The 24,556-nt window shown below is 35.6% G+C and overlaps 1 protein-coding gene across 1 annotated transcript in view; it reads right to left on the reverse strand.

The window, feature by feature from the left end:
- Positions 1-585: 585 nt before the first annotated feature.
- LOC127834888 (filamin-A-like) overlaps positions 586-24,556 on the reverse strand; it is a 28,611-nt gene continuing 4,640 nt past the window's right edge. Inside the window, exons 3-12 of the mRNA XM_052361003.1 lie at positions 13,375-13,518; positions 12,569-12,694; positions 12,057-12,203; positions 11,222-11,326; positions 9,830-10,009; positions 7,982-8,263; positions 6,376-6,529; positions 4,964-5,127; positions 2,808-2,980; positions 586-1,861 (exon numbers count right to left, since the gene is read on the reverse strand). Coding sequence (XP_052216963.1) covers positions 1,706-1,861; positions 2,808-2,980; positions 4,964-5,127; positions 6,376-6,529; positions 7,982-8,263; positions 9,830-10,009; positions 11,222-11,326; positions 12,057-12,203; positions 12,569-12,694; positions 13,375-13,518 — 1,631 coding nt within the window. The 3' untranslated portion in view covers positions 586-1,705. The remainder of the gene's footprint in view (positions 1,862-2,807; positions 2,981-4,963; positions 5,128-6,375; positions 6,530-7,981; positions 8,264-9,829; positions 10,010-11,221; positions 11,327-12,056; positions 12,204-12,568; positions 12,695-13,374; positions 13,519-24,556) is intronic.

The raw sequence follows: 24,556 nt of genomic DNA on the forward strand, positions 1-24,556 counted from the left end.
CAACCCCTGGGGCGTGGCCATTTTGGACCCAGAGGACACTAGACTATATTACGCACCAAATATACTTCTGACCCTCTGGTTTCAGAAATGTTTCAGGTTTTCTTATGTGTAATTCATTTCTAGTCTGGTGACTGACATATGCAATGAAAAGAAAGATTTGAACTACTTTGAAAGAGTCACTCGATGATCATTTCTGTGAAGTTTTGTTGATATCTGTCCTGCAGTTCAGAAATCATTAGTAGAAAAAGTTAACTCACAGACCTCCACCACTCACGGACAGATAACATAGTATCTTAAAAGCTCCACATGCTTCTTACAATGTAGGTGAACTTCAAAACTTCTATAAGGATTAAAGTAACCGATCAACAAATTATCCATTGCTCAGTCCACTTGTACTTCTGACATATATTGCTCAATCTGTAACAATATCTTCGTTGGACAAATTTGCTGCGATAAAACACAGTATCTGATTGGCTGATGCATGATCAGTAGTAGAAAGGCCATAGCATTGTGTTTTACAGTTTTGTGACATGCGTCACTACACTGGTAATGTTTATTGACGTGTGTACGCAAATAGGACAGAGCTACAAAAACGAATTTTATTGTGTAACTTTATTTACAAGTTTATATAATAAAGAGTATTTTCTATTGTATATTACATGTATATTATATAAAAACTACAAAGTTTTGCTTAGTTCTGCAATGGGTAAATCACATAACAAAAATAACATTTTTATAAACAATCCCACTACACAAAAACGTTTAACAATGTCAATAAAGAAATATAAACAAAATTCTTAACGAGAACTATGCATCAAACATATTTTCATTAAAAAAAAGATATAATATATTTGTACAGCTGTATTGTAATATTACCACTATAAGAAATCTACTCTTAATTCATTACACAACAATATTTTGACTAATAAAGTTTATATGATACTCTACCACAAACGCAGATAAATGCGCAGCTGTTAGTAATCTGTGTAACGTGAGTAAATTGATGCAAAATACTTTTAAACTCTTAAAGTGTATAAACATAATATCAGCGAATAAACTATGGAATGTGTTTGATAATCATATACATTATTATACATGTACATACATTATTAAGCAAATAGTGAATTATTCAGCAAAATAACCATTCTGTTGCCTGTATGTTGCATAAACAATGACGATGGTAAAGTAAAATTAAACAAACACATATAATACATGTATTCTTTAAACAAACTTTGGTAACTTTCAACATACATGATGAATTGTCACCACTTTAAGACCGATCAGCATCTGATATTTCTGATTGTAAACATCTAATATCACACATTACATTATGTTTCATTTATATTTAATTTATGTTTGACCAAATAAATATTACATGTATCGCAAAATTTCAAATTGTATTGTCACATCCATTATACATTATTATTAAATATGCATTTCTGAAATTGTGTTCTATTGTCAATCATTTTCTGACATATTCATTTGTACTTGGTGTGGTATACTAATATGTAAATTTTGGCATCTTTTGATGTGTTTATTCCAGTCGGAAGTTATATATTCTCCCTTCACATTCCAGTTTTAAGCAATTATGCTCCATTTTCTCTCCACTGTACCGGTGTTCCACATTAAACATAAACAGTCCAGTTTTGACACAAGTTTTTCTTCCATTTTTCCATCCATATTCCCCGTTTCCACATTTCCCTGTCTACTGCCCAGGATACACCTGTCCCCTCCACTGTCCGTACTGGGTCCTGGGTGCAGGGAGGCTCCCTCCTTGGTGTACCATGCGGGTGGCAGGCCGGTTACCATAGCTACTCTGGCTTCGCGGTGTACCAATCGAGTATGAGTTCTCATTCAGCACCTGAAAAGTGGCACAAAAAAACAATTTTAGCAAATAACCATGGCGAAATATTGAAACAATATTAGCAAACCAGATGGGTGAAATATTGAAATGATATTAGCAAATCAAATGTGTGAAATGATGAAATCAAGTTTGTGAAACATTCAAAACTTGTTTTCAAAACTGAAATAAACGTTTTCGACAGTTAATATAGGGAAAAAAAATTGTTAAAAATACCGAAATCAGTACCAGCAGGAATTTCAATGTTTAGGACGTTATTTAAGGTTCAAGTTTAATCAGCCATTTTTTAAAGTTAAAATATAGATAGAACAAGAGATGTGTTTGTCAGAAACACAATGCCCCCTACTGCGCAGCTTTGATACATGTTTTTTTTACCTTTGACCTTGAAAGATGATCTTTCACCACTCAAAATGTGCAGCTCCATGAGATACACACGCATGCCAAATATCAAGTTGCTATAATCTTCAATATTGCAAAAGTTATGGCTAATGTTACAGTTTTCGGACGGACAGAGACTCCTACCGGGGGCATAAAAAACCTAAGACGTCATCTTGTGTAAATTTAATTTTCACTAATGAACTATCTGAACAAACATGAACATTACTTTGCTGAATGCAATCTTTTGTTCTTATGATAATTAAAAGCTATGCCAAACTGTGAACAAAACCTTGAAAACCGCTACCATATATTAGCAAGAATCTTTGCTTGACGCACACACAGGCATCTGGTTGTTCACATGCGCTGGTACCAACCAACATGTATAATTTATTTTCAATAGCTTGATAATCCTATGTGAAGGGACATAGAAGTTATGAGCAATTTTGAAACCTAAACGCGAAACCTAAACGCAAAGTGTGACGAACGGTCTGATCATTATATGCCCTCCTTCAGGGGCATAAAAATCAAGGGACAAATACAAAATCAGGTACAGAATACAATTGTTTACCTGTTCTAACTCTTCTGTGGTATCAAGGATGTGCACATTGAATGGTGACCCAGGCACGTCCACATTGGACCAGCGCACCTGGATGATGTACATCCCACACTCCGTGGGGTCAAAACGGCACACAATCGTACGGTCACGCTGACTGTCACGGTACATCTCCACCTGGAACGCCCCTGGAAATCATAGGAATATATGAGCTGTGTTCTAGGAAAACTGGGCTTTTGGTTAAGTTTTGTACAAGATAAGCCTGTGCAGTCCACACAAGCTAATAAGGGACAACAATCAGCCTGAAATGGAGTATTGTTGAAAAGAGCATTTCTTTAACCCTTTGCATGCTGGGAAATTTGTCGTCTGCTAAAATGTCGTCTGCTGAATTTCTTAAATTAGCATTTTCTTCGATTTTTTTTCAAAGAATACTATCAGAATAGCAAACAGTTTGGATCCAGATGAGACGCCACGTTTTGTGGCGTCTCATCTGGATCCAAACTGTTTGCAAAGGCCTTCACAACTCGGTTCCCGCACTGAAAGGGTTAAACCAAAAAAATCCATAAAAGCGGAAAGTGTCATCCCTGATTAGCCTGAGTGAACTGCACTAATCTGGAAAATTTATCGTCTGCTTAAATGTTGTCTGCTGAATTTCAACAATTAGCATTTCTTCGAAAAAATAATCAAAAAATATTTTTAGAATAGCAAACAGTTTGGATCCAGATGAGAAGCCACGTTTTGTGGCGTCTCATCTGGATCCACACTGTTTGCAAAGGCCTTCAAAATTCGGTTTCCGCACTGAAAGAGTTAACCACATTTGATTTGGTGATGAGGAAGTTAGCATTCAAAACGTCTGTAAAGTTTCACAAAGTACTCGAGGGTTGAAAAAATATGTGTTATTTATAAAAACCAACAACAAATCTTTCTACCTTTTTAATTGGAAGTTTTACCTTGTGATGAAAGATCATGTCTTCATTTTTTATATCATTTTACTGTATTTAAAATAGTTAAAAAAATGTTCAACAAAAATATGATTGAAATAAACTTTTAAAATGGTATTTTCTCTTGTTTGTAAACAAGAATATCAAGGTCAGGTAAAATCTGGTGAGATCGAGTAACTTTCAAATGTAACCTGACCGCATGTCCTATAAGATTTTTTTCTTTGTCATTGGTTGAGATAGAGGCAGGTAATGCTACGTTTGACTCCAAATTAAAGCAATTCTTGAATATTCCACTTTAAAAAATATTCTTCATTCGTAGATCTTACAATGGGTCGGTGAACACAGGCTGAGGACTTGAATACAGGCTGAGGACTTGAATACAGGCTGAGGACTTGAATACAGGCTGAGGACTTGAATACAGGCTGAGGACTTGAATACAGGCTGAGGACTTGAATACAGGCTGAGAACTTGAATACAGGCTAAGAACTTGAATACAGGCTGAGGACTTGAATACAGGCTGAGGACTTGAATACAGGCTGAGGACTTGAATACAGGCTGAGGACTTGAATACAGGCTGAGGACTTGAATACAGGCTGAGGACTTGAATACAGGCTGAGGACTTGAATACAGGCTGAGGACTTGAATACAGGCTGAGGACTTGAATACAGGCTGAGGACTTGAATACAGGCTGAGGACTTTAAAGTGGCCTTTTCACGTTTTGGTAAATTGACAAAATAAAAAACAGTTGTTTAAGATTCGCAAATTTTAGTTATGCTATTTGTGAGGAAACAGTAATACTGGACATTAATCATGCTCTAAAATTGCCATTAAATGCATCTTTTGAAGTTTTAAAAACCTGAAAATTATAAAGCGTTGCAATGCGATACAATGGAATAATTTGGAGAGTTCTGTTGTTGTCGTTATATGTTCTGAAAGTTTGAGGATTGCTTATATAAAGTATAAAATACATCGGCTATTGTATGAGCACAGATAGCCAAGTGGTCTAAGTGGTACACTTTTACTCCAGGACTCCAGGGGTCAGTGGTTCGAGCCCTGTTGAAAGTAACTTATTTTTCGTTTTTTAATTTAATTCTGAATTTTTTAATGGAGCTTTTAAGATCCAATGTTTACTTTTATCAATATAAAGCATTTAATGACAAACTTAAAAACATGCCAAAATCTGTGAAAAGGTCAATGATCCCTCATTTTTGGTATTAGCAAATTATTTACCTTTGGGTCCCCTAATTCTCACAGTGAGCTGCCCGGCCCCTGCCCCTTTGGTTTCCACGATGAACTTGCTGACGTAGGTTGCGAGGATACCATTCTCCACGCCGGGGCCATGCACACGCACCTTGCTGGCATCTGGACGAGAGTTCACCTTGAATGTGAATGGGCTACCTGGAAAGTAGAACACCATTATGAACTAAGAGAATTAACAGCAATTTGAGTGGACCTGATCTGTTTACAAATCTATGCAATGGTGCTGCAATGTGTCAGTGAATGTCAGCCATACTCAATTCAATGTTAATTCAATATATCGGGCTTAATCCAACTTTGTACTTGGTAAAATAAAAGTACTTGAAGTCTCATTGGCTTATGCTTTATAATTTTACTAAACACTTTTTATAGAAAAGTCCATTTTAAATATTCATTCTGGGGGGGGGGGGGGAAATCAGAACTGTGAGCTTTTCACCACAGCTCCAAAACATAAAAATAAACCATAATTACTTTCAAATGTCCAATCTGGTATCGAGTCAAGTTTTTACCTAGTATTTTTTTACTGAAAATTTAGATACAATATAATTTAAAGATGTGAATGAACAAAACTGTGTATAAATACAGCAAAATAATACAAGAACATATTTTGTAATCAATATATAAAAATTAAATTTCAAGTACATTACATATAAAAAATATCCCAAAGAACTGAACAAGTATGCCACTCTTACAGGCAATACAAAACTGCTGTGTGGAGTTTATATGAGAATACACATATATTTCGTAAATTCCCAAATCTTTGCACACAATCAACAGTGATGGAAACAAGCACGGCTACTGCTAGTTAATGGCACCTAATATCTGTTTTGGACACCTAGATTTTCTGACAAAGCTTATCTCCCCTGTACAGAAAGCATTGAACAAATAAAGATGGGGCAACATGGTCAATAGGTAATTTCCAAGCCTGAACCCAGCCCACTCGCCAACCTAGTACCGTTGAGGTCGCGGTGGCATAAAAGGAATGGCAGGGCCAAAACACCAAACTTTGGGGAAAGGGCCACAGCCTTTTTTTCTGGAACCCCCCCCCCCCCCACACACAATTTTCTGGCTTTGGGGAATGTAAAATACCGAGGTAGATTGAAATCTTAGCGAAAAATGCATTACTTTAAAGAAATTTCTGTAGGGGAAAGGGCCTTTTTGGTTAAGAGGAAGAAAAAAAGGCCCCTTGCGCAGAAGGTTTTTTTGGCCCAGAATGGTGTCCACCTACTGCCAAGAAAGTCATGGGCTCCATCCCCACTGTGAGAGCATTCTTTAGATCTCCCTCAAATAAACCAAGATACCCAGGAAACAGACTCAAGAGTGTTTCAATAAGACTTAGGTTTTGATGCCATGGAGCTTAAATCAATCGGTTTACACTTGCTGACCTACCCTCTACATGCTCGCCGCCATATTTGATCTGTAGAACGTGGCGGCCGGACTCCTGAGCCTTGATTCCCAGGTTGAATGTGCCGTCCTTGCTGTCTGCCAGCTCACAGAATGCCACCTGGTGGGGGCCCATGCAGTGCGCTGTCAGCTCACCTGGGAATAAAAAAGCATGAAGAGTGTGCAAAAAATGAGGTCGACATTCTTTAATTTTCCGTAGTGACTTAAGTTCTAGAGCTCACCAGACACAGTTTTGAACTCGCCAGAGAATGTTTTGATCAATTTCATGAAGATTGGGCAATCAATATGGGCTGTAGTGTTTACAAGTTTTTTTTTCTATAATTTGAAGTATTGACCTAGTTTTTGACCCCACGTTACACAGTTTCCAACTCAGCACGTTTCCAAGATATAATTTGCATAATGTCCTTACCAAGTTCAATGAAGATTGATAGGGCAATATAAGTGTCCTTTAGAGTGTTTGTTTTTAAATTTAACCTTGTGACCCAGTTTTTTAGCGCACATTTCCACGTTGCAAACTCTGCCAATTAATAACTGGGACAAATGTTTTGACCCAGTTTCATGAAGATAGGGAAGTAAATGTGGCCTCTTTAGTGTTCACAAGCTTTTTTCATTATATTGACCCATTAACCTAGTTTTTGAGCCAAGATGACTCAGTTTCAAACTCAGTTAAGATGTTAAAGATGCATGACTAACAGATAAAAGGCAGTCATAAAAGCTCATCATGAGCCCATTGTGTTCAGGTCAGCTCAAAAAGTTTGTTGTGAACTCATTTAGGAGTGAACATTATTTTCCTCTCCTACTGTGTTTCTAAAATTACAACTGCTAAAAATAATGTGTTTACAAACAAACCTACATTAGTGCAAGCAAGTCAAACAACACTGACAGTGTAAACATGTTTGTTCTTACAAGGAAAGTCCATCAAACGAATGAGCTCTGGTAAAGCCTGGCTGTGTAAATGGCATCAAGGACATGTTTACAAGCCTTTGATGCATATCAAATACAATATTTATATACTTGACAATACACTTGCTACAAACATACTGTACTACTCAAATTTATCAGTTAAAATGTCCGTATGAAACATGTTCTGCAAATTTTAGTATTTGAGCCGCGTTCTGAGAAAACTGGGCATAATGCATGTTCGTAAAGTGTCATCCCAGATTAGCCTGTGCAGTCCGCACAGGCTAATCAGGGACGACACTTTCCGCCTAAACTTGATTTTCGGCAAAGAGGGACTTCCTTGAAACTAAATATACCATAAAAGCGGAAAGTGTCGTCCCTGATTAGCCTGTGCGGACTGCACAGGCTAATCTGGTATGGCACTTTACGCACATGCATTATGCCCAGTTTTCTCAGAACAATTCTCATATGCAACCAGCATACAACTACAACAGCCTGTGAGTAACTTGCAGTCTGTTCAGGTTTTATGCTGTTTGCTGCTCATCAGTATATAAGGGTTGGAACTGAAGCCTTTAAAACTTTAATCTTTAGATCTTCTAATAAACTTCACTTTAAGTGCGTAACTAAGAGTTTAATGGTTAACCTTTTGTGGACTGAAGCCTAAAACAGATCAATAAATGCTCATACCTGGCCCAGCCTTTCGTGTATCGATCACCACGTCAATACGTTGACCGAGGATTCCTCCGCGTAGACCTTCCCCACTCACAACGACACGGTTCGGGTAGAACGCTCCGATCACGTTCACTTTGTAGGGGGAACCACGGAGTTGGCGCCCATTCCACGTGATGTGGAGAAGATAGGCGCCTGGTACTGTTGCGACATAGTTACAGCGGAACTTGCCATTGCCCAGGGGGCTTACTCTGACATTCACTTCATCACGGACTCCGCTGAGAACTACGTCAGGTGATCCTGAAAACAAAATGGTTATAAGGCTTTAAATATACACGAATTAGTGCATACATGCAGTTGTAATTCATTAATAAGATTTAGAAAACAAAACGTTTACTAGAAGGAAATTATGAGAAAGAAAATGCTTTTTGTAAATTCCCAAATAAGAGAAACCTTGTAAGCAGGGATCATATTTTCCCGCAACATCAATCGGTCCGGATATAAATGGGGAAAAGTATCCGAAAATGTACATCCGAAATCATGACAAATTACGTTAAAATATATACCATTGATTTTGCAATTCATGAAGGTGGTATAATACATGTACAAGTAAAATTCCCTTTGGCATTTTTTTAAACGTAACGAGTTTCCTCAACTGGTTTTATCATTTGGTATTTCATTGTTGTTTCGTGTGCTGTTTTATCAGACTTTTATCATCGTTGTCAATATTATTAATCTGTGTAAGTCTATACCGATGTTTTAAATTGTTGTCGACTCGATAATAGCTTACAAACATGCACTGAACCAAACAAATGTCTGTGCGTAGGTTAGCTACTGACAACAACAAACCAAATAATTAAGAAATAAATTGTTGTCAAATAACCCACGACCGATAGTTTAGATGCGTAGGGATTTAATCACGAGAGCAAAGCATTTGAAACCACGCATCTAATTTTCCGGTCGTGAGTTTTTCAACAACAAAATATATAGTACACGAATTATTTCGATTCTAACACGGTTTTACTACAGATTTATTCAATGTATATTATTGTTCTTGTGTACTATGTTATGTGAAGTTCTGCCCATAAAAATAACTTTCGGCTGTTTTGTCGATCAGATCCGCGACTTTCATTCATAATTATATTACCGGATTATTACGCTGGTGGAAAATGTATTGGCATGTTTCGTTTAGTTACAAGCGCGTGCATTCAGACGCGTGTTTTCGGATGCGTCTTTAATCCGCTGTTCACAAGTTTTTTATTCTTGGTCTGACGTGCAATAAACCGGTCCTGACCGGTTTAGAGCCTGCAGCGGATGGTTTATCACACCTAATCGAGATAAGAATGTCATTAGGGTGTGTTAGCATGTACACTGTGTAATCGATTTCATGACAACATGGGAATTTTAATAGCAAACAGAATCGGACCGACTGTTTGGGATTTTCAATCGGTCTTTCATGACCCCAAACGGTCTAGGACCGACAAAACCGAAAAAAATATGATCCCTGCTTGTAAGATATTCAGTAGGTTGTCAGGAGAATCCTATGTTGGGAATAGGTAAACAACACAGTTATCACAACACATTTGTTAAAGCTCAATGTATTTTTGAAGATCAATCTTTTTTATGTTGTCAATTTTATAAAGGAATTTTCTTATTTTATCCAACAAAATCTGGGTGATGCTCGGAGATTATGACTATTTCCCCTGAAAATTTGCTATTGTTGTTTTATGTCAAATGTAATTTTCTTTAAAAAGTCTATTATTTTCATTTTGAGTTCAGTTGAAATTCACTTAATTATTATTTAGTTCTTTCTGCTTGTTTCAATCTTAAAAATGGTTCCATTTTCATCACAATAATTTGCCCTACCTTTTCCCGCCTGTGAGCCGTCGATGACAAACTCCGCCTCCTCCCTCACTGTTGCCTCCTTCAGGCCCCGCCCAGTAAGGATGAGCTTGCTGGCGTCGGGCACCTGCTGAATGGCGTACCCGTGGAATGGGGAGTTAACCAGCGGCAGGTCAGACCAGAACAGGTGAATGTAGTGGGAGCCTGCAAGCATGAATATCATTTGCATGGAGTTATCTCCTTTACTCTTTATGACTTAGATACTTGTTTTTATGCATTTTTAGTCCCTTCAAAAGTTAGTTTTTTATTTAAGACATTCTTTACTAGAATCGAGTTTTAAATGCTTCAATTCCAACCCTTAGATACTGATGAGCATCAAACAGCATAAAACCTGAACAGACTGCGAGTTACTCGCAGGCTGTTCTGGTTTTATGCTGCTTGCACATAGCCATTTTCACTTTGCTTCTGAGTGGGAAAGGGTTAAACTCAAGCATCAATAACTCATTAATTGTCGGTCTATATTCAAACGGGACATTTAATGTTTGTTTTTACAGTTGCACAAACATTCTATTCGTTTTATTGTAAACAAGCAAATTCATTGAATTGATATCCCCTTGTGTAACTAAAAAGTTTGTGACAGACAGACCAACAGACCATGACAAAACTATATATTCTCCGCCTGTGGCAGCGAAAAAAAAGATGTTTAGGTTTTAATTGCGTTGTTATAAACTATTTATTACAAGAATATATTATTAGAAATTTGAGTGAAGCAGCTAAAGTAGTTGGCTCATTTTAGCTAGGATAAATGTTAACTATTCATAGTAATTGGAGGGTTTTTTAAATGTCATACTGTTAAATATATGTTAATTGGTTCAATGGCATTGAAATATCTAAACATTGTTGAAGTCTGTCGGCACCAAAACACGGGTGGAAAAAATTTTATATACAAAGGAAAGTGAAACAAAATATGCTCATTCATGAATTGGAAATTATAGTTGTTATAATTATATATGTTCTGAATAAAACTGGACATAGAATTTGCCATGAAAGTGTTTTTTTTAAAAATTACATAATTGATTTACCTTCACTGCCTGTATGCCGAATTACTCGAAACATTCAATAACTCGAGATTTTTCCTCATACAACGATCACCTAGGGTAATCAAAGTTTTAACTATTTAGCTCTATGGGATCAGTACGGTAGAGTAATTTCACTTGATTGGTCATTGTTGGTTCAGGTACTACTTTCAAAAACCCCGGGTACTCTTATGTAAACTACAAAGTACCTGGAGTCCAGAAAATATACTTAAAAGTACCCCAGAGTATGACCAAGTGCCTGTAAGTTTATTTTCTGTATGGGTACTTTTAAGTGAACCAAACAAAGACAAATAAAAAGAGAGTAGTAATTTCCACTCACCCTCCTCCTCAGGTATGAACTCAACAACTGACTTGCCCATCGTATGGTTGTCTACAGACGCGTGCAATGACCCAGAGGGACCCTTCACCTCCGCCCTCAGTGTTCCTGTGGTAACAGAGTGGCATTTTTATATCAAGTTTGCCTTGATAATAACAATTACCTTTACAAACAGAGTTGGCTTCAAAATGGCAGTCCCTAACAAGAGCTGTGTTTGTGAAACACAATGCCCCTACTGCTTTGCTTTGAAGCCATATATTTGACCTTTGACCTTGAAGGATGACCTTGATCTTGACCTTTCACCACTCAAAATGTGCAGCTCCATGACATACACATGCATGCCAAATATCAAGTTGCTATCTTCAATATTGCAAACGTTATGACCAAGGTTTAAGTGTTGTGACAGACACACAGACACACACATACAATGACAGACAGGCCCAAAACAACAAACCCCCGATTTGTTGATCCTGGGGCATAAAAAGTGTGTTCCCGCACTGACAGGTTAGCAGAGTTTTGAATAAGTGCAATAATAAATTGAACATAGCAATAAAGGACTTAAATTTAATTTGATTTTCTTAGTGACTACAAACAGGTCAAAATGTATATCTGAAGGGTAAAGGGTTAACCTTCTGCATGCTGGCAAATTTGTCGTCTGCTAAAATGTCGTCTGCTGAATCTGTAAAATTAGCTTCAATTTTTTTCAAAGAATACTATAAGAATAGCAAACAGTTTGGATCCTGATGAGACGCCACCTTTCGTGGCGTCTAATCTGGATCCAAACTGTTTGCAAAGGCCTTCAAAATTTGGTTCCAGTACTGAAAGAGTTAAAACCTACCTGGTCCGGCCTCAGCGATATCAAATGGCAGCTGTTTACGCTCTCCCACCACCAGGTTGACCCTCTCATTGCTGTCCATGAAGTGCTGCCAGCCCCCGATCACGCGCACCTTGCGTACGTCCACCACCTTCGGGTGATATGGGCTCCCTGGAATGTGAAATAACACACATGTCTAGACCATAGAATTTATTAGATAAATCAGAAATGAAATAATAATTATTTTCTGACCATGTAGACTACAGGATGCATCGGTAATTAACCTTTTTTGACCTGATCACATAATTGTACAGCAAATTTTATTAGTAATTTAAATAAATTATCAAAATTTACAGTGAAACTAGTTTTATTGCTTACAAAAACAATTTTGTAATGAAAATACATGCAGTATGAAATATACAACAAATCAATGATACGACCACATGCACTTAAGTACCCTTTGGACAAAAGCGCACCCTGCTCTTTTCAAATCCTAGCTAGGGTACTAATGACCACTGCCCCTGGTTACAGTTTACCTGGTATGTCAGTGCCATTCCACGACAGGTTCACATTAAATATTCCAGTCTCCACTGGCACGTAGGTGACAGTGTAGGAGCCGTCTGTATTGGGGTCCACAGTACATCTGCCAACAGAGGTGGGGCCTGAAGGAAAACGATAGCAATTTTCTCAATCACAGATTGACCAATTAAAAAAAAAAGTGAATTCTGGGCAGAAATATACACTTTTTACAGTTACACATTCTACCTTCGTGAAAAGAGTCCACACTTTATGTACATGTATTAAACCCTGTTTTCCCACATATTAACGATATTATTCAAAGTTTGACAAATATCCATCTTTTTCAATATGTGGTGTCTGGAATGAAATGTAACACTGAAAACTGAGAAACATATGAGGACATCGTTGACACAGAAATAATATGATGTATATTGAAATTTAAATATGTATAAAGTGTTGCAAAGATTTAAAACAAGAGCTAGGCATTGCCAACGCTCGACTGCGGGTGCAGTTTTGAATAAATAAAAGCTTGTCAGAAGAATATTTGATGTCAAAGTGACCTTGACCTTTGACCTAGTGACCCAAAACTGGGTGTGGCGTGTAGAACTCATCAAGGTGAAGCTACATATGAAGTTTCAATGCTGTAGGTGGAAGCAATTTGATTTTAGAGCCAATGTTAAGGTTTAAGCACGACTCGGACGGTAGAAGCCGAACGGCGGACAACGAGCTGGCTATGACAATACCTCGGGTTCTCCGAGACAGACAAGCTATAAATACTTTTGGAGACATGTGTATTAATTCAATCATGTCCCTGGCTACCTACCATTGACAGAAACTCTAAGGTCTCCCTTGCGTCGTCCAACGTCCACGATGAATTGGGCTGGTTTGTCTTGCTCAGCGAAGAACAGACCACTCCCACTGGCGCTAGGCATTCCGCCATCAGCTATCTCCTGCGTGAATGGGCATCCTGAAATGTGACAATAAATAAATTGTTATTGATGTTAAAGGGATGATTTTTTAGTGTGTTATTGTCATTGATATTGATATTTACCCTTTACCACTTAGATATGTATTACAACGTGTTTGTAGTCCCTTAGAAATTAAAATATAATTGAATACCTTAATTACTAAATTCAAGTTTTAAAGGCTTCATTTCCAACCCTTAGATACTAATGAGCAGCAATTAACTCAAACTTGCAGGCTGTTCTGGTTTTATGCTGTTTGCAAAAGCCATTTTCACTTTGCTTCTTATTTGGGGAAGGGTTAAAGAATGCTTACAAAGTATTAAATATTGGTAATTAATTTTGAAGCCCAGTTAATTTTGAAGCTGTCTCAGTTTATATTGTTATATACTTTTTGTTGATATTTTGATGTGTTTGAAAAAACAAGGTTTGAGAAGCATGGTGACTGTGCAAAGCAAGGGTATAGCATTTAATAGTGGAGTGACACATCATGTCCAAATGTACCCCTTCAAGGAATAACATCAGCTATCAACTTCTGCAATTTTTTGTCCATTTTTACAAAAAAAATGTAAGTGCAGGCCATAACTCCCAAATATTCCTGAGGTTAATTGTCTGATATCACATGTCCCATTATGCCTTCAGACAATTTTATGATGGTAAACTTGACTAGAACATTCTTGTAATTCAAGCACCTTGTTGGCCAATCATTGGTTTATATTGGTCGTTTTCAAGAAAAGCCCAGGGTAAATGTAACAAACACATGCACAAATAACAGACAGTCATGGTTATAGTTTTTTCTACTGAAACACTGCTGACAAGCACTAGCTCACAAAATACCCCCACACATCTTTTATGTGGGGGGGGGAGGGGCATAACATAACAGACCATGAAGCTTCAAAACAGGCCTTAAAAAACTGTACCAAAGCTAATAGGTGTCACATGTAGAACCAAACTGTTACCATTTTCAACTCACATAAAAATACAAAAAAGGTAAAAACAAGAGATGTGTTTGTCAGAAACACAATGCCTCATCTATAATGCGCCGCTTTGATTTTTTAATTTTTTTTTATTGTTTTACCTTTGACCTTGAAGAATGACCTTCACCTTCACCTTTGACCACTCAGAATATGCAGCTCCATGAGATACACATACATGCCAAATATCAAGTTGCTATAATCTTCAATATTGCAAAAGTTATGGCCAATGTTACAGTTTTCAGACGGACACACAGACTCCTACCGGGGGCATAAAAAACCTAAGACGTCATCTTGTGTAAATTTAATTTTCACTAATAAACTATTTGAACAAACATGAACAATACTTTGCTGAATGCACTCTTTTGTTCTAATGATATTTAAAAGCTATGCCAAACTGTGAACAAAACCTTGAAAACCGCTACCATATATTAGCAAGAATCTTTGCTTGACGCACGCACATGTTAACCCTGAGTACTAAACAAAACAGGTTATAACTAGAAATATTATGTTACGTTTAAGACATTCAGAATCAAGGTTAAAGGCTGTTATATCATTAACTTCTGAAATGCAAATAATTATAGATCAAAACAGGGAAGAAACCCAAATAATTCAGCCACACTCTGGACAAAACAGGCTTAATGCATGTGAGTAAAATGTCGCAGATTAGCCTGTGAAGTCCGCACAGGCTAATCAAGGACTACACTTTCCGCTATCATGGAATCTTCATTAAAGCAAATGGCTTCTATAGGAAAATCCATTTTGGGTGTAAAGTGTTGTACCTTAGAGGCCTGTGCTGATCAAACAATCTAATTGGAGATGACTCTTAACATACATACATTAAGCCATTGCATGCTGGGTAATTTATCATCTGCTAAAATGTCGTCTGCTGAATTTCTAAAAAATTAGCATTTTCTTCGATTTTTTTCAAAGAATACTATCAGAATAGCAAACAGTTTGGATCCAGATGAGACGCCACAGAACGTGGCGTCTCATCTGGATCCAAACTGTTTGCAAAGACCTTCAAAATTTGGTTCCAGCACTGTAAGGGTTAAGCCTGTTTTTTCCATGGTGAGGCTCATGTGTAGTCAGTGCTGATGGACAACTTTTATGCAAATAAACAGGAAGGAAACCAAATACAGTAAATTGGACTGAGAGTACCATAAAGTTATCTTGTCGACATTTCCATACGAGATACAACAATTGCATGCTCAACACATTCTTTCCTTTTTTCTACATCTTGAATGTAATTTCTTTTAACTGGATGACAGGAAACACACTCACCAGCACATTTAACAACAAAGACCCGTTACCTTTATTTAAACAAGTGATCTGAATTATAATTGAAACATGTGAAGTCGTTTTTTTCTTTTTTAAATGTCAAGACCTCAGTTGAAACCTTTATTAAAATTTATCTATGAAGTGCAAACCAACCTTCTTTTGAGCATGTGAAGTGGGTTTGTTTTCATTCAAAGCCCCATTGCAAAACAAATTGTATTAATTTTTCCCAAATGGGATTTAAAAATTCCCAACTTAAGGTTTACCTAATATTTTTACATGTTTTATTAAATAAATAATATTGAAAACACTGTTATTCTCAACTTTAAACTATTTGGTCACCAAAAAAATCAACAAAACCAATTTCCCAATTTTAGTAAAAACAGGATTTTTCCAAATAAAAGTGACCCAGCCCCATTCACAAAATGGTGAGAAAAAAACACACTGATGTGGCTAATGAAATTAGCCACAAATTATGATAAGACACATATTATTGTGGTAAACAAGTGCAGACAACACCAATATAAACACTTTCATTTACCTTCATCTATTGTATTTTTCTCTGCCACAATATTTATACAAGTTAGATATTTCCTCGGTCTTCCTAAAGAGTCTCTTGTTGATTCACGTCTCTCCACACTACACACTACACCTTCAGTTTTTCCATCACGCTCAAAAGCATAAACATACAGTTCCTGATTAACATCCACCACTGGCATTAATGATTCATTATTTGATGTTGTCATTTCTGATTGGTTGGCACTTGGTTTGAGCTCCCCATGAGTATGGTCTTTGTCAGAAAGTTTTTCTGAATCTAATATCAGTTTAGCACCAGGTTTTTGAAAAGCTGCATTTGTAATGTTAACAGTTTCTGATTGATCATCAGTGTCTTTTACCTCAATCGTTTCCAAATCCACTACCCTCAATTTCGCCCTTTGAAAGACTTTATTCTTATGTAGAGTTCTTTGCAACTGGTTTTCAAGAGAGGCAAGCAAAGCTTTGTTCCCTAGAACCTTGTTTCCCTTTGCAGAACCCCGTCTCCGTGGTATTTTAGCTGGATCTCTTACCCCAGGTTCATTGTCCGTACTACCTTCTGTATCCTTGTCAATACCATCATCAATATTTTTTCCTTCCCTCTTCTTCAACACTGTTCCAAGCTCTTTAACTAGCTGATCATGGAGTTTTGAACCTGGATCTTTCTTAATTGAAGTCTTAAAAAATATTGGTTGCGAAAGAGGCACTAGAGGACTAAGCATAGGTTTTGGAAGCCCTTCTCTCTTTTCAACTGACTCTTGGTCCTCGCCACTGGCTATTGCATTGTCCAGCATTTCTGTCACATTATCAATATCATCATTCATTCCAGCTGATTCAATATTAGAGTCATCATTTACTGAAGTCAAATTTACAGGCACCACTGGACCAAATCTTTTTAAAAGGTATTTTTGTAATTCATCAATCATGTTTTCTGGCTCTTGTCTTACTTCTTGCGCTTCTTTAACATCATCTTCTGTATGCCTCTCTTCTTCAAAATCCATCTTCTTTACAAGTTCCACAGATGCACTCTCAGTTCTTTTTTCCATTTGTGCAAACCTGGCTTTCAAACCTTGATTAAGAAGCATTTGTTCCCTTTCTAAATTATTCATCTTCTTTTCAGTTACCATTTTTAAGTCAGAATGTGCAGGCTCCAAATAATTTTGCTTCAACACAGTGACATTGTTATCTAAATCTTTCACAGCAATATCTTTTTCCTCATTAAGCTTATTTTCCGAGCGAATATTATTTTTCACTTGTAGATTACACAAACTTAACCCATCTTGGGACTTTATTTGTTGGGCTTTTTGAATTATCACACTTGGCTTTATTTCAGTATTTTGCTTCAAGCTGGAGTCTAACTTTCCAATTAACAACTTATTATCCTCTATTAATTTCTTTACCGTATCTTTATTTATTGAAGTGTCAAGTTGTGAACTTTTCCGAATTAAAGGTTCTGATGTACTAATCTCTTTAACATTATTGCTTTTGACAATGCCTCCTTTTGTATCACGATCACTATTTTGTGTAACATTCACTGTACCTGCTTTTTCACTATTGGCTAGTTTATCCACTTTCCCAGTGTTTCTTACATTGCTCTTATTATAAGCAGGCTTTACAGTTGTACCTTCTTGTAATGTTCCAGCTACTTCATCCAATTTTTCAGCAGGTATCACTTCACTTATACCAGCATGCTTTACAGTTGTTAATGCCTCTACACTTTCAGCTACTTTATTATCTTTGTCAGCATTTTTCACTCCACTTACAGCTCTATGTTCTTTTTTGTCATCAGCTTTCGATACTACTTTTTCAGAGACGGCAATGTTTTTAGATGAGACCAGTGCAACACTTGCTTTAACCAGATCTCCACTTTTTATGTCTCCAGTTTCATTGCAGATACTTTGTAGTGCTGATGCCTCAGTTCTTTTATTACCACCGGCTTTCTTTGCAGAAGGTTTTATCTCAATTCTAATTTGCGTCACGGTCGACATGTTTTATTTGCACACTTTAAAAGGCAGTCTACTAAAAACAAATATGAAAGTTGAACTCCCACACTTTTTCCAATAGCCTGCTTATGTATACCAACCTACATAGAGGTTGTTATGAAATTCTTATTTCAACACTACAATCATTGGCAGGAAACCACTTTCAACATGCACATTTAAGTCCAATTAAATTTTTGGTAAAGCATTAAATATTAATCTATACCACAAAGAATTGCAACACAGAGATTATTTTGTTTACTATCATATAATAACCAGGCAAGACACCACTTTACACATTTCCATAAAGCCTATGAAAATAAATCTCCCATATGTTCATAATTCCAAAGTCAACATTTACTGTTCAGATTCTGTCCCACTTATTACATATTCAAAGAATTTATATATAACGCAAAGTTTGCATAAAAGATCTAACATGACAGCTTAAAGATATATTGTCAGCACTGTTCTGTTTTGCTTCATCATAAATATATCAGTATGATGGAAATAACACCAAGACAGCAGTAATTTCCTATGAAAATACTTCAGCTATCATTATCAACAGTATTATCAGTGGATAGTGTTGACACTGCCAAAATAAAGCCATATACTGCTATAATTCTGTATACAACAGACTATAAACACGAGTACAGCTATAATAAAGGCAGAGAAGATAGGCAACTTAAGGATATAAAACTTATCTTGTGTACTTTATTTACTTGGCCCTGTGTCCACTAGATTAAAGATTCATTTGTTAATTAAATTCTCACCCAAACCAAAATACCAGTGCAAATGTGAATCACTTGTGCTAGTTATCAAACAGACTTTAATTAACAACATTGAGCAATATGCTGTTTAACCCATTGCATGCTGGGAAATTTGTCGTCTGCTAAAATGTCATCTGCTGAATTTTAAAATTAGCATTTTCTTCGATTTTTTTTCAAAGAATACTATCAGAATAGCAAACAGTTTGGATCCTGATGAGACGCCACGTTCTGTGGCGTCTCATCTGGATCTAAACTGTTTGCAAAAACCTTTAAAATTCGGTTCCAGCGCTATAAGGGTTAATTTACGTATTATTTGAGCCTACCAAGTGAACTGAGCTGATTAAATCAAGCTGTATGTTCTTATATATTTGTCAGTGTTTTGTGTGTTCAAAATCGGGGACGGTATCCGGCTCCATTCCCAATGATTAAAAGTATAAATTTTTCCCAAATGGGACCTGAAAATTCTTAATTGAAGGTTTCAATTTTGAAGCATTTGTTGGAAAAAAACAACACTAATTTCCCTATTTTGGTCAAAACGCCACAATTTTTCCTGGCCCCATTACCAAAATGCTGAAAAAAAACCAATGTTTAATTTCTTTCTGTTTTTATATTTAATAATGTCATTCAAACCAAATTTTATTAATCTCAAAGTCATGTTGACATGCAGACTTATAATTACAAGAGGCTCCCATAAATTAGGAGCTAATCCAATACAGTCCCATTCATATCGTATAATCCGAGTCAGATGGCCACTTAATTCCATATACAGTCTTGTCACACACTGTGATCAATTAATCCAGCAATTAATCCAATTAAAAGGTCAATTAATTATTACATTCACAAACTATCGGCAGCACACAAAATGACGAACTTTATAGCACATTAACACACTCCGTTGTTTATATGTAAAAATAATGTGTGGGCTATACCGGTACACCATAAAAACTATTTATTCTGGTTAAGGTGCTTTGTGGATCACTAGTACATATTCCAACAAATGCTTGAAAGAAGTTAAATATGATGGATAAACCTTAATATTTTAATAAATTTGCACAGAAAATATGTATTTTTAACACAATGCAAAAACAGGTAATATTATGCAACATGGTGCATAACTTACATAACAAAGAAATTGTAACATCAATTATTCAGAGCACAATTGCCACTAAAGAGTTGTTGCAACCAAGTACAAGAAGTTTTAAAGAGCAATTATTTCAATACTGACAAAAGGACAAAAAGCAACAAAATTCCTGTTCCTATTCAACAAAACTGCTTGCTTTTTATTTTATTGTGTAGGTTTGGAAATTAATTCTTCAGTCTCATTGGTGTTGTAGTATGTCATTTAGCCAACCCAAGCTTTTCTCCCAATGTATCCAATATACGGCTTAGTATTTTTGCTATTAAAAATTTAAGTTTTTTGCTCAACGTCATATTAATACACTCGGGAAACTATTGAATTCTGACCTGAATTTTAGCAAAATTGTAAGCCTGTGCCTTAAATGACAAGTTTCCAAAGCTCCAATAAGGAAATTTTAGCTAAGTTGTACCTATAGGTAAAAACTTCAGACCTAATTTTCGATTAAAAACCTGCTTACAATCCATTTAGCTTGTGTTTGAATGTGTAAAATGTCTCAACAGGATATTATGTAGCCAGAGACTTTACAATTTTAAATTTTTACAGAATTTACAGTTTTCCTTATGGAACTTTGTGAATACAGGCAAATTAAGACATATTTTAAGTTCATTATAATGATTCACAGTATTTTGCTTGAGTACAGAATTTCGAAGATGTTCCTTACTTCTACAGATTTCAAATACAAGAAACTGGTCTAAACACAGCCAACAACTGTAATACAATATTTGAAGACTTGGAAGTTAAACCTTTCCTTAAAAATTAAGTGGAATATTGCAAAACCTAAAGTAGCGCTCAAAATAAAGTCAGTATTTCTAATTAAAGAATAAAAGGATAAAATAAATTCCATTTTCAGAAGTCCACAAGAGCAATCTTTATCCAAGCAAATGTTCCCTGTGAATGGACACAACCAGGTTTATGATGTTGTTTCATCACCTGCTTCGGTGATCAGGATATTGGATATAAAGTCTTGGATAGGGCCCATGAAAATTAACAGAAAAAAAATCACAAATATTGATTGTATGATCGAAAACCATTCACCAGCAGTTTAAATATTCAAGAGACATTTCAGAGACAAGACCCGGGAGTCATTAATTTTAAAATGTAAGGCAGCCAATGAAATATTCAATGTAAATACAACTGTATTTTTTAAGCAAAACATTATAAGAGAATATTTAAACCTTTATTTTCAGATGCTCAGTTGAATATATAGATGTAATAACAATTGAAGAAGTATTTTTCAGATGTGTGAATAGGCAATTTAAACAATTGTATACATATTACATGCCCAATTATCACATACAATATCCCTGCAAAACGTAAGGCATGCACTTCTTGTAAAATTGATGTAGCTTTGCAAACTCGCTAAAAAAATCCAAGTTAAAACTATTGACCCTTTCCCACATAGAAGCAAACTGAAAATGGCAACAGGCAAACAGAATAAAACCAGAACAGCCTGCAAGTAACAGGCAGTTTGTTCAGGTTTTACCCTGTTTGATGCTCATCAGTATCTAAGATACGGAAATAAAGCTTTGAAAACTTGAAGACAGTAAGAAAGGTCTTTAATTAAATTAAACTTTCTATAAGACTTTAAATGCGTCGAAATACACATCTAAGTGGTAAAGGGTTAAAATGTAATTCAATTATTTACATACAAACTTTGTAAACACTTAACCCTTTAAGCGCTGGAACCGAATTTTGAAGGCCTTTGCAAACAGTTTGGATCCAGATGAGACGCCACAGAACGTGGCGTCTCATCAGGATCTAAACTGTTTGCTATTCTAATAGTATTCTTTGAATTTTTTTTAAAGAAAATGCTAATTTTAGACATTCAGCAGACAGCATTTTAGCAGACGACAAATTACCCAGCACGCAAAGGGTTAATTATGTGTGATAGGCTCATTGCATATGATAAGACAGGAGGTATAAATAATAATAGTATGATCATCCTAAGAATACTGCAAAATACCCAGTGTTAATACCAACATGAAATGCATAAACTTTATTTTTAAAAAGGTAGCAATCCATTTTGCTTCGTGTAAAATCTTGGTTTTCTTAAGGTTCATGTAGAGGCTTCATTTTGAAAAATGTGGGACCCCTAGCATTTAACTCAAATTTGACTAAAGGAAGAGTGCCACATTGAAAATGTATACATATATGCTTTAAAGGATGTTTTTCCTTTCCAAACTGATACCAATTTTGTACATCAACGTATCATAACATCCACAAAATCAATCAAAATACAAAGCGATTTTAACACTAAAATATACATTATTTTCAAAAATCTGAATCATGTTCATTCCACGTCGCATGATTTTGGCGGAAAATTATATAACTAGTGAATAATATCGACATTGACGAGGGCAAGTAACGCTTAAATAGTAAAAAAAGTTTACATATCAAGAAATATCAAAACTCGAACACATGTCATTTCATCACCATGGGGGCAGCCATTTTTAATTAATAAAATAGAAAGAAACATGCTAAAAACTCACTCATTGCCTAATTGACATTCAAAGCGGTTGACGATGACAAATGCATTGGATTGTAATCTTTCCGTTAATGTTTGCAAACTGCACGATCAGACCTCATAAACACTCAAAATAATAACTATGTAAGAAGCATTTCTCCAATGTTTACAATCGTTGTCCAATCACACGACTTATATTATTGCACATAAAATAGTACGCTTACAGACTGACAGAAAGATCGATACGTAACTCCTTTCAATTTTTCACGGTATACTATTTTATTAATAATATATAATAATACATCGCTTTAACAATCTAAAAGTAGAAATAATTCTTTTAAACAGAGTTTTTAATAACGAAAGTGAAAACAACGGAAGTTGGATGGATATTCTGTGAGATGCACTTCGGCTCCAGAAAAACAATACAAATAAACTAAAAAAGACGTGTGGGGGACAATTTTCAGCTGGAAAATATTTGAAATAGGGTAAGGGATGATATCTCTACGTGGTCATTTCTGTTATTTAGTGCGATCTCTAACTGATTAATGTTAATAGTTGTTTTACGAGTTGCCACCCAGCTGTCAAAATAAGTATGTGTTTTCACAGGTATGTGTATACACATACTCGGTTTTCTCACCACTGCACGTGGTTTCGACCGATTTGTTTTGCACGTTTTTCTACGGATCACAACGATGGCCACGCTTTCAAAATGGGTAGAAGGAATCGCAATATAAAATCAATCGTTTTGCCAATTTCTTTATATTCCTTTACAATTTTATGTCGTCTGCAATCTATTTCAATTTGAGATGGTTTAAAATTTGCAATTTGGTTGAGAGGTAAATAACAAAATTGTTAAGCCTTTGAAATAGAATTGTGACTCTTATTATCCACCATACATGGATTTTTAAAAAGTAGTTACCTTTTAGTTATTTTTAGAACTTTGTTTAGGATATTTATCTAAAAAAAAGGCAGTTGAATAAAAACTCATTTGTTGTTTTATGACAATAATTTTCTGTGAAATGTTGCTAACTTGACCTTGTATATGTATTTAGCTTTGTATTTATTCAACTTAAGGTAGTGCATATCCTTCCTAACTTTAGATTGAGATTTTGTAAATTAGTGTAAAAATGTATTGGTTTTAAACCAAAATATGAATAAAGCACACAAATATTGAATGTCAAAAATGTGTTTATTTTATTCTACCCGTCTTTAGCTTTAAAATGATATATAGTTTGACCATATTGTACCACATTCAATGAAGAAAAACCAAAGCGAAGTTTTAATGAATTTTATCCCCCCATGAACCTTAACATGAAGCTAAAATATGCTAATCAGCATCCTGTCAATTTTCATTACTTTTTTAGTTTAAAGCATTTTAATAAAAGACAGACAGTCCATACATGCTGGGCTTTGTTTCCTGTGTAACACATCCATCTAAAGAAATCAAACATCTTGAATACACTTTGATTATATAATGAAATACATACATTACATGAGAAAAGATGGGAAAAAAAATGCTTTTGTTATTCTACAGGAAGTCTTACCTTTGGATAATTATTTGCATATATTTACATAGTTTTAAATACACAACACTGTTAATAGTCTTCATGACTATGATTAAATTATGAGATAAATAAATAAACTGTGAGACAAAACCTATCAAGCTAAGAATTACTTATGCTCTTATTGCTGACAAACTTGAGACAAAACCTATCAAAGCTGAGAATTACTTATGCTCTTATTGCTGACAAACTTGAGACAAAACCTGTCAAAGCTGAGAATTACTTATGCTCTTATTGCTGACAAACTTGAGACAAAACCTGTCAAAGCTGAGAATTACTTATGCTCTTATTGCTGACAAACTAAATTATTCTGTGCAAAATAAAATCTAAAATTACTATTATATCGT

The sequence above is a fragment of the Dreissena polymorpha genome, chromosome 6, assembly GCF_020536995.1.
Source record: "Dreissena polymorpha isolate Duluth1 chromosome 6, UMN_Dpol_1.0, whole genome shotgun sequence".
Classification (NCBI taxonomy): Eukaryota; Metazoa; Mollusca; class Bivalvia; order Myida; family Dreissenidae; genus Dreissena; species Dreissena polymorpha.